This window comes from Pteropus vampyrus, unplaced genomic scaffold (genome assembly GCF_000151845.1).
Source record: "Pteropus vampyrus isolate Shadow unplaced genomic scaffold, Pvam_2.0 Scaffold1000002346, whole genome shotgun sequence".
Taxonomy (NCBI): Eukaryota; Metazoa; Chordata; class Mammalia; order Chiroptera; family Pteropodidae; genus Pteropus; species Pteropus vampyrus.
In genome coordinates, this window is record NW_011916748.1 from 33,869 (window position 1) to 45,340 (window position 11,472).

General features: G+C 53.4%; 1 protein-coding gene and 1 pseudogene across 1 annotated transcript; both read left to right on the forward strand.

The window, feature by feature from the left end:
• The first annotated feature begins 4,468 nt into the window (after window positions 1-4,468).
• LOC105311228 lies at window positions 4,469-5,690 on the forward strand (annotated as a pseudogene).
• A 4,456-nt stretch (window positions 5,691-10,146) lies between these two features.
• On the forward strand, window positions 10,147-11,178 carry LOC105311229 (melanoma-associated antigen B2-like). Its single transcript, XM_011387240.1, has one exon. It carries the CDS (start codon window positions 10,147-10,149, stop codon window positions 11,176-11,178), a length of 1,032 nt encoding a protein of 343 aa, XP_011385542.1.
• The last annotated feature ends 294 nt before the right edge of the window (window positions 11,179-11,472 follow it).

The following is an 11,472-nucleotide window of genomic DNA, read 5'->3' on the forward strand; positions in this document are numbered from 1 at the left end:
CACGCAAAATGCCTGGGGAGTCAACTGACATGGAGGTCGATTCTGACGGGGAGGGCAGACACTGTGAGTAGACAATCCACTCACCTCTCAGCTGAGGCCCTGGATTTACCTAAGAGCAAATTTATAAAGCAGATACATGTCTTCATTTCTTTTCGTTGAAGGAGGAAAGCAGATGCATAAAGACGACTGTGGCAATGGACAGTGGAGAAAACGTATTGGAAGAGGATGCTCCGTCGAATAGTTGCCATCGACCAGCACAGCATTATGGAAGGACACAAAGCAAAAGAGTGACTGATAGAAGGCCATGAAAATCCATAATTCGCTGTTAAGCACAGGCAATATGCACACAGCATTTGCTTCCAGACGTGGGTGCTCTCGTATATGTGGTAGAATCAGCGCAGGACTGAAAACCAACTCTCCTGACCACTTGTCTCTGAACAGCCTCAATCTGATTGCAACTTTCTTTGCATCAATAGGACCTGCTCTTCCTTTTAATCCAAGGGAAAACAGACTTTTGTAGTTCCGACGCTTCTCTTTGAAGATATGTTTTAATGTGAAACTTACTTAAACTACGACAAAAAAAAAAAAAGACCAAATGTGGATCCTTTGAATTTTAGAGTCTAGTACTTGCCATCATGTAAAAAAAAAAAAAAAAAAAAAAAAAGTCGGGATATTCTAGGACCTAAAAAAGAAGGAAAAAGGAAAGGGTAAAGAGGGGAAGGGGTTTCAGATGAAAGCAATCAAATGTCAGTATCCTGGGGCCAGACAGTTTGGAGTCTTAGAAAACTGCGGATCTCTCACTGACAGATAATAATTTTAAGTGAGGACGCAGGCTGGGCTAGATGAGGCTGTGGAAGTGGTGAGCAGGGACCGGCCCCTCACTGAGATGGAGGACCCGAGAGATGAAAGACTAAGCCTGCAGGGAGAGATTGTCCTTATCTTTAGCCACCCTGGGAATGTGAGTGAACCAGGGAAAGTCTTCACCCGGAGTAGGGAAGGTGTCCCATGCTCCTGTCCCAGTGCTGTGGAACACAGAGCGCAGACAAGATGTGGTATGCACACCATCGCCTGGGAGGTTCTGAGTAATGAGGGTGATACTCCTTTGAGGTGGGGTGCCCAGAATGCACTGGACTGGGATGCCATTCCCTGGGCTGGGGGCTCTGAGAATGCTCCACCAGAAAGGCACTCAAGAGGTTTATCTTGAGTATAAATTGGAGAATTCTAGGCAGGGCCTGGATATTCACTGGTGGTTAGACGAATACAAATAATGGTCATTTAGATGGAAGGACAGCTGGGAAGGGAGATGTCAGTCATTGACAGAACTTCCAAGAACTCTGAGTCGTATGCAACTGGGAAAGACTCCTCCACAAACAAGCGAGTGAGGATACAATTGGACTCAATCGTTCGTGCTAAGCAGCGGTTTGGTTGATTGCAATCGCTTCGTCCTGGAGTTTGGTAACAGGCTCGATTTCACGGGACTGGTAAGAGACAGGACGGGCACGACACCTGGTCTGCATTCCCCTGGAGCGCACACTGCTCATTCCACGCCTCTCTGCCTAAAGCAGAACTTGTGTTCCTTCACATGCCAAAATGTGCCCCAGAGAATAAAAATAAGGACTCTGTGCCCAAAGACTGGGTTCAAATATGTAGCCAAAGCAATGAAGAATAGCACAATAGACGAAAGTTGTGAAGAGAGAGGTGGCACAGCTAATATTCGGTGACAAGGTGATCATCTGCATATGCAGTGTCAGAGCAACTGAAAGTCAGGGATGGCAAAGCCATCCTGGGCAGCTCCTTCCCAGAGGACATAAGTCAATGAAAACGGAATGCACAGAGTCTCATTCTGACTATTGAAAAGAAGTGTAGATGAGCGTCATTTTCCTCTGACAGTCCACCCGCTGTCCTGTGCCCCATGCCTGATCTTGCAGTTTCCCTGCCGCACATCAAGCGTGGGACACGAAGCTACAAGGGGTCCATTAGGGACACAGCTCAAGAGTGTGCAGGGATGTGGTCTTTCCAAGCAATCCGGCAATCCAAGAGTCAAGGGACATAATGAGCTGACACCCAGGAACAGGACGGAGAGACTGCCACCCCAGAATATAGGGGCTGGCTCAGAAAAACACCCAAACTTGCTCTCAGATCTAGACTGCCCAGGCTGGGCAGTCAGACTCCCCATCCCCTCTTTTAATCCCCAGAGTTGTCAGCTCTGGGGAAAGCCTTGGCCTTAGGGCAGTGGCCTCCGGTCAGGAGAGGGAGGATCCCGGATTGCGGACATATAGAGTTGAGGACCCCGAATGACGCATGTGGGGACCCCTGACTCCAGAACAGTGGCATTCCACAGGGACACACATCTGCCGTCACCTCGTCGGGACTCAAGCATCCCGGCCCTATTGTGGCTCATGCTAACTTCCACCTGGGAGGACTCAGGGTGGGACGGACCTCAGTGGGAGCAGAGTAAGCGCATATGAGGGATGGTGGAATCCCTGCACTGGCCATGATTGAGGGGAGGGCCTGGAGGGACGAAACAGGGAGTCGCTCTTTCGACAAATGAGGGGCTTTTAAAGACCCCCAATCCTGCCCTCGGCCGTTAAAGCCGCCGGTCGCAGCTACGAGGCTGCTAAGCCGCCTCATTTCTGCCTGGTTGACCTCAGCGAAGGAAGGGCCTCGTCTGACAGGGTCATGCCTGCAAGGGGTCCATTGTAGGTTCTGCAGAGCGAGGATTCGTGTCCATAACCGGAGTCCTGGTGGGGACACTCAGCACCAAGGAGAGGACCTCTTGCCTGCAGAGGGAGCCCCACAGAGTCCCGTCCAGCTTGTTGGGCACACAAGGCCCCAGGCAGATGTCTTCGGAAGCCCAGCGTCCTGACTACGTCCCTGAAGACTCAGGACGCTGAGGGCTTCGTGCGGGGCCTGGCGCGCTCGGCTCAGTCGAGGGAGGAGTCCCAGGCTCTGATGAGGACCCTGAGTGAGGACTCCGAGCGAGGGTCTATAGACCACCGAGTCCTCATCGACTGGGTCACACAGAGCTCCGCCCCAGATGGTAGGCCAGAGGGACCACCCCTATGTGTTCCCAGAACTTTCTCGCAGCTGCTGCCGGACGTGGCTCACGCAGACGTTGGCTTCAGATTCTAAGAGCTCGGACTTTTCCAGAGCTTTGGTTCAGTACAGGCTGGGGCCCCAGCTGTGGTCTGAAATCAAGGTGAGGATCTGAATGTGGGCAGACTGGACCAAGCCCGTCCCCATACCTAAGGTGGCTCAACAACGTCCCGCCCCTGAGACTCGATGAGGAAGGTCTCTTGGAGATCTCTGGCTAAGGTCTGTCTGCATAGTCTCTGGGAGGAAGGCTTTGGCCTAAGATAGTAGCTCTGATTCTTCAGATCGAGGCAACGGCCCTCAGGAGAGTCACGGGGAGGGCCCTGTGTGCCAGTTACGGGCTCTCCCCACATGAAAGTCGGCAACACAAATCAGCCACCCTACTCTCAGTTCTGGGAGGATCCAGGCAGGGGCAGTCATATTTGGCAGGCCCTGATGTCCCCATTGGAGCGCAGGGAGGTGAAGGCCTGGTGTGGAGGCTGGTAGGCTAAGGTCAGCGGAGGAAAGAGACCCCGCCCCTGATAGATAGCAAATGGGGACCCTGAGGGAGTGCCTAGAGATCGCCAGAATATCTGTCAGGGTGGGCCCCTCACATCGTTTCTGTCTCGAGTGTCCCAGACTGGAGAGGGTGATGGACTCATTGAGCGGCCTCAGTTCTATGGGAGAATGTGTCCCCGGTCTTCACGGGACTCAGGGTGAGGACCCGGAAGACTGATGGTTTCAGTTTCAATCACCGCACAACCAGAGAAGACAATGGAGAGTCCCCCTCCTTGTTTGCAGCACTGATGGGACCAGACATGGAAGTCAAGTGTAAATAAACCCTCTTTTCTTTTGATGGTATTGTGCTCCTGAGACCTTTGTCGGAGTAGAGGGATGTCAGATCAGCAGAAGTGGCTGTCCCAAGCCTTCCCTAGAGTGAAGATGAGGACCCGGAGTGAGGCCTGAGGAACGCGAGGTGCCACGACAGTGAGTTTCATGGAGCGGTCAGCGGGGGGTGTCCCCTGGTGGGGGCAGGGGTTTGAGGCACCCCTGATGTTCCTCTTGAGATGCCCCAAGAAGACGAGGACCTACATTCGACGTATAAATTTAGAGCAGCACAGAGGAGGGCGCCCAGACCCTGCCAAAAATGGATATGATGGCATTGAATGTGAACTGCGAAGACCCCCACACTCCACAGGGGAGGGAACACTTCAAGGACTATACCATCTGCTTCTGCTCTCACTCCAGTAAGCAGCAGGCAGGCCTGGCAGACTGAGACCTAAGGCTCACTTTCAGGATTTCAACCCATTTCTCAAAGGACAGGTCCGTCAGACCAGGAGCCCTGTGGATTCGTAGAGCACTGTCCTCAAGGGAACCTGCAGAAGTGGCCTTCTTAATGTCGTGGAGGTATATCCCTGATGAAGGTGCTCACACTCTCTCATCCTCTCTCCTCTCATGCCCGGAACACCTGCTGTCCTACCTGCACTCCTGCCCGCTGTCATTTTCCGTCATCATACCTCCGGGTCAGAAGAGAAAGCTGCGAATCCATGAGAAAGGCCACCAGGCCCGAGGTGCGACCCAGGTTCTCAGAGCTGCCAAGGGGAAAGCACTCCCCTCCACGCCACCTCCTCCTTTGGGAGCCGTTGTGCACGGAAAGCCTGCTACTAGGTCACGTAGACCTGGTAAAGGGCCCCGGAGAGCCCAATCATCCATCTCCATGTCTGTGGGTGTGTCTCGCACAAGATCATGCGAGGGCGCCAATGGCACAATGGAGAAGAAGCAAGTTCCTACCGGGCCCCACCTTCCAGAGTGCAGAATGCACGAGATCCTCTAAGCAAGATGACCAGTATGTTGGTGCTCTTCCTGCTGCAGATCTACAAAATGAAAAGGCCAGCTACAAAAACACATAAGCTGAACATAGTCGGGAAGAACTACAAAAATCACTTCTTTGAGGTCCTCTAGAGAGCATCTTTCAGCATGGAGGTGGTATTTGGCATCGACCTAAAGAAAGTGGATTCTCCACATCATTCCTATATCCTCCACGTCAGCAAAATGGATCTGCCCAAAAATGGGCGGGTGAACCGTGTCGGCAGATTCCCCAAGACCAGTCTCGTGATGAATCTCCTGGGCCCGATCTTCATGAATGGCGACTGCGCCACTGAGGAGGCGATCTGGGAATTTCTGAATAAGATGAGGGTGCACGCCGGAAAGAGACACTTCGTCTTTCGGGAGCCCAAGAAGCTCATCAACCAAGATCTGGTGAAGCTTAAGTTCCTGGGGTACCGGCAGGTGCCCACAGAGATCCAGCACACTACGAGTTCCTGTGGGGTCGGAGAGTCCACGCTGAGACCAGCAAGATGAGGTTCCTGGGGTTTTTCGCCAAGATCAATCGTACGGTCCCCAGTGCCTTCGCATCCTGGCACAAAGAGGCTTTGCGCGATGAGGAAGAGAGAGTCCGGGCCACGGTCCCACTAACGGCTGACCCCAATGCCGTGGCAGCGAATGATCCGGGCCCAGGCACAGCAGGGCGTCCGACACCTCCTGAAGTGGGTGCAGATTCTTCACTTTCTGCTTGCAAAGAGCAGTCAGCGGTCCAAGGAGCGGAGAGCAGACTGTGAGCGAGGGAATGCAGGGGGTCGCACCCTTGGGTTCCCGTTCTGTGTGGGTGTTTGGAGATTGATCTGTGTTGTTACTTTTTCATCCTTTTCAGTGGAGTAAGTTCTAGATAAAGGTTAATCTAGTATTATGATCTAAGTAATGAAATATATGGGTCGCACTCATGGTTGTTTCTCAGGTTGAAGAGTTAAGAGTTTTCCCGTTCTGTAAAACCAATGGGGAAAACTTCCTTCTTTCTTAGGAATCTGGTGCCACATAACATGGCATTGGAATAAGCATCTCCTTGAACTGGTGAATAAATAAATCAGTAAAATTAAGAGAATGAAGACATAGAGGGGAAAAAATGTAAGATCGCAAATATTGGGCTTCCCAATGCCTTTTATTCTGTGTTTTATAAAGTCGTAACTTACGGTATGTTCTTGGCTACTTCAAGAATGTTGAATTAAATCATAATGTATTAGGTTCGATTATTCCCCAGATGGTAATTAAGCATCTACTCTACGAACGCTCCATGCTAGTGCTGGCAGAGCTGAGAAAAGGAAGACCTAGCCGCGCATTATAGAGTCGACGAGCAGCTCTCATAATAGGAAAAGGGTGATATACACTCGGAGACCCAAAGCGCAAATGAAAAGACAGCACGGGATCGGAGACAGGTGGCTCCAGATGAGAGCACTCAAGTGTAAATGCCCTGAGGCAAGGCAGTACCACTGGACCTTGGGAACATAGAAGGCCCCGAGCGGGAGGGCATTTTATTTAGCTGCACGGTGGGCTAAAAGAAGTTGTGAAAGTCGCGAGCAGGGGCCTCACACTCGCATAGATGGTGACCCGCATAGTTCAAAGTCTAAGCCTCGTGTGGGAAACTGCACTTACGAGTTACTTTGAAATTCTGACGAAACCACCGAGAAATCACCAAGAACTGGGAAGGAACGTGTGCTGTGCTCTTGTCCCAGTGCCGGGGAACACGGTGTGCCAATTAGATATTTCATGCACATCGTCTCCAGGGAGTTTCTGGGAAATATGGGTGATAATCCCTGGAGCGGGGATGCCCAGATTTCGCTGGTCTGCCACTCTTTGCCCTGAGTTGGGGGAGACTGAGTCCGTTCCCTAAAGAAAGGTGTTCAAACAGTTTCCCTTGTATATAATTTGGCAGCCTCTGGGCAAGGTCTAGATTGTTGCTGCTGCTGGAATGAACGAAAGTAGAAGTGGCTATGGAAGAAAAGCAGCTGAGAAGGGGGTAAGTCTTTGGTCCGCGAAACATATTTTAGAAGCTTTCTGCTCTATCCACAGAGGAAGTCTGCCTCACCTCGACATCGAATGACGTACTCTGATGGGGGAAATTTGACTTAACTCTCCCTGGTAAGCAGTATTTTGCGTGATAGCGTTTTCCCTGTCCTGGAGCGCTGATATTCTCGGACATCTCCTGGGTTAAAAAAACTAACTGTCCGTGAGGGGACTGAAACTCCAAGGAACGGAAGAATCATAAAAGAACCGGCATCCTTTAAAATCTCAATGCAGGCACTCTGCATGCATTCTATTCATTCCGCCAGGCCCTGAGTCAGAGCTAACCAAACCCACTGCACAGATGAAAAGCCTGAGGCACACAGAGGTGGGTGATGTGCCTAAATACACAAAGCTGTTAAGTGGCACGGTTGGCAAAGGGGTGGTCTTTCCCAGGAAGGTTTTAATCAAGAGACAGGAGCTATGATGAAGATCCCCTTACAGGAGGTGTGGGGAGAGCAACATGCCAAGCAAAGGTGTCTGCCTGAGCACTCGGACACATATTCTTCAGGGTTTCCAGGAACTTGTGAGTCCCACCCAGGGAGGATGACCTCGGGTCAGGAGAGGGAGGAGTCCCAGTCTCCGAGAAATACGCAGGTGAGGACCCGGAATGAGACATGAGGGAAGCACCCGCGCAGAACCGCGTAGCCCGCGAAAGCACAGGGGTCCAGAGCGAGAACCAGAGGAGCTACCACTGAGGAGTCCCCAGCTGTGTGGTCACAGGGAGGGAAGGACCTTGTCACAGGCTCGAACCCCACGTCTGCAAAGGGTGGAACCTTGCCCATAACCGGAGTCTACGTGAGGACCCTCGGTGCCTAGGACGGGATCTGGCCCCCAAGCGGGAGGCTCAGTCCCGCCCTTTTCGTCATCACTGGGAGGCCCAGGGCAGACGTCATAAGCAGTGCGCCCCCACTTCCCCACCGGGACTCGGGAGGGTGGGGCCCTCGGTAGGGGCCCAGAAGACTCAGGTCACTCTAGAAGCAGGAATCCCGGGCCCTGACGTCACAAAAGCGAGGTCCGTCCACGACGTCCTGCGGGCCACCGAATCCCAAACGACGAGGACCCGCAGAGCCCCGCCCCAGCTGTCAGCCCTCATACATCCGGGACCGCCCTGGCGGGGGGGACTCCCTGACTTCCGCTTCGGGGCGGGGGCGGAGGACCTTTTCCTGCTGCGCGCGCGCGGCGTTGGTTCGGCGGGTCGTGGATTCGCGGGTCTGATCTGCAGGCAAGGTGAGATCCCCGCGTGGGAACGGGAGAAGGCCACCGCCCCAATAGCGCAGGTGCCCCCGCCGAAACCCTCCCGTGCGGTCCGGCCCTGTGAGGCCCCAGCGGACTCTGCCGGACCGCACGGGGCCTGAATTGGGCCTGGAGTGTGTTAGGGAGAAGGGCTTCCTCTACGGGAGTACCTCGATTGGACAGATGGAGGACATCCCCGTCCGAACTGGGTGGGAAATGAGGGCCCCGAGTGCTTGTGAGCAGACCTCTACCCATGAAGGGCACCGCGCGGAGCAGCGCCCCTGCGTGAGCTCCGGGAGGCCCCAGGCAAAGGAAACAGATAAAAAGCGGCTAAATTACCCTCTAGCTGCGACTAACGGCGGTGTGGGCTGTACCCGACAACCCCCAAAGTGAGCACGGAGGCCCCGGGCAGAGCTGGCCGGCTGGGCGTCCGCACATTGTCTGTGGAGATGGTGTCAGGGAGGGAAGGGCCCTGGTCGCGTGGAGGAAGCCCAGTGCGACAATCGGGACCCAGTCCGTAACAGGATTCCGGGTTGTGACGCCGAGCGAGGATGGGGGACCCCTCCCAGAAAGGGGGCCACATAAAACCCCAGCTGTGTTTGCAGCCCTGGGGCCTCGGGCATGTTGACCTCAGGAGTTGCTCTCACTTACCCGAGCATCTCATGGAGGCAGGAGACGCAGTCAAAGGGGACAATCTCAGGTCAGAAGAGTCAGAATTTAGTGTTAAGGCAGGTTTCATTGCGAGAACTTGAGGACTGTGCGAATGTCCCCCACCGTATCAAGGGGGCCACGGTGAATTTTCTCTGTTTTTGACACTGGCTGACCTCAAAGATATATGTGTCGGTCATTAGTGCCCATCAGTCCCCACTCGAGGTACAGGGAAGTGAAGGTCTTGGTCTGAGGGGTGTGGTCCCACACCAGCAGAGGGAGAAATCTTAGACCCTATCAGAGTCCAATTTTGACCTTGAGTTGGGATCATGTGTGGGACCACCTGCCATAGGGCCTCCACCTGCTTGCAGCAGCTCCCACTTTTGGGAAACCAGGCTTGGTCAGATAAGGTCCCCTTCACTGTCTCCTATTGGGACTGAGAGCGATTGGCTCTTACTATGAGCAGTTCTGTACCTGGACCCAAGTTGAGGAATCTGAGTAAGGACTCAAGGTTATCAAGCAACCGTGAATAAAGGGGACATCATAGAAGCATGTATCCCGACCCGTTGATGTCCGCCCAAGAAATCTCAGGGGAGGGCCGTCAGGGTGAGCATGCCCCTCACTCTTCATATCAGGACTGAGGGAGGTGAGGCTCTTAGTGTGAAGGCAGCCACACCGTTCAGTTAAAGGGGAGTGCTGCCAAGCCTTGCAAGGACCCACGGTGAGGAGCTTGACTGACAACTGAGGATCCAAACGCACTCAGGACAGAAAGGATCCTGCTCAGCCATCAGCACAGTACGTCCCAATTAGGGGTCATTGGGAGGTAGACGGAGGCACCCGCCTTTCATTTATATACCTAGGTCCCTTGGTATCTGAGGTGTCACTGTCAGAGTGGTAGAGGCGAGCGTACCCAGTTCCTGCCCAGTGTAGACAGGATAATAGAGAAGATGAACTCAGAGGACCGCACGGGGCAGACACAGGGGCCCCCACTGCCGGCGCCTGCCGTCACCTGAATAAACCCAGGGCAGGGTGAGTAGGAGGCAGGGTGAGGCTCTCACGATGGGTGCTATGGTTCTCCTAGGGGATTGTCAGGGGACAGAGTGGCCAGGAGAACAGGAGCCTTGTGGGTTCCCAGAGCAGTGCCCACAGGGTAACCTGTAAAGGAGGCCTTCGGTGAAGTCAAGGGCGATCCTACCTGTCGGAGGTGCTCACCTCAGGTCATTCTCTATCCAGCAGGTGCGAAATCCCCTGCCCAGTGGGCCACAGTCCTGTCTGCTGTCCGGGACCACAGCCACCATGCCTCGCGGTCAGAAGAGTAAGCTCCGTGCTCGTGAGAAACGCCGCCAGAACAGAGCCGAGGCCCAAGGTCTTAAGAGTGCTCAGGCAGCGACAGCAGAGGAAGAGGCCACTGCCTCCTCCCCTCCTGTTACTGGGGACGGTGCCTCGAGCTCTTCTGTCGCTGGCAGTCTCCAGGCACCTGCACGTGTCTCGGCTGCCGCCAGTGCCGCCGCAGGTGTTTCGTGCAGAAGATCTGACGTACGTGCCAAGAGCCGTGTTCAGAAGAGTGAAAATCCCCAGGCTGCACCTTCCAGTGAGAGCTCGGGCCACGACCTTCTAACTAGGAAGGCGGGTATGTTGATGCACTTCCTGCTGTGTAAGTACAAAATGAATGAGCCCATTAAAAAGGGAGACATGCTGAAAGTCATCCACAAAAGGTACAGGGAGCACTTCCCCGAGATCCTCAAGAAAGCCTCTGAGCGCATGGATCTTGTCTTTGGCTTAGAATTGAAGGAAGTCAAGCCCAACGGTCACTCCTATTCCCTTGTCTGCAAGCTAGATGACAGCAGGGATGAGAGTACGAGCAATGCCTTGCGATTTCCTACAAAAGTGATTCTGATGCCTCTGCTGGGTTTGATCTTCTTGAATGGCAACCGCGCCTCTGAGGAGGAGATCTGGGAACTCCTGAATATTTTGGGTGTCTACGATGAAGAGACACACTTCATCTTGGGGGAGCCCAGGGACATTATCACCCAGAATTTGGTGCAGGAAAAGTACCTTGAGTACCGGCAGGTGCCCGGCAGTGATCCTCCACGCTTCGAGTTCCTGTGGGGCCCAAGAGCCCAAGCTGAAACCACCAAGGGGAAAGTCCTGGACTTTTTATGCAAGGTCAATGACACCTTCCCCACTGACTTCCCGCCCCATTATGAAGAGCTTTTGAGAGGTGAGAAGGAGAGAGCCCGGGCCACTGCGGCAACCATGGCTGGGGCTACCGACAAAGCCAGAGCACGCTCCAGGGCCACGTCCAGCCGCGACCCTCCCCACGAGTGAGCTCTGAGGTGGATTCCTCACTTTCTAGTTAGAAAGACCTGTTAAACTATGTTCCTAATATCGACGAATGTGTATCTTGTCTTTTTTTGCATTTTCAAACAGTGTTCTTTTCAACAGAAAGTTTATGTACATTCAGAATTTAAGTCGTGAACGACACAGATCACACGTTCCTTGCCGTGTGTCAGGATTAGGAGTAAGATTTTGGTTTTGAAATATGCACTGATAATCCATAAAATTCCTTTTGTGATGTAGAACAAGATAACATATCTTTAAGACAGCAGTATCCTTGGAAAT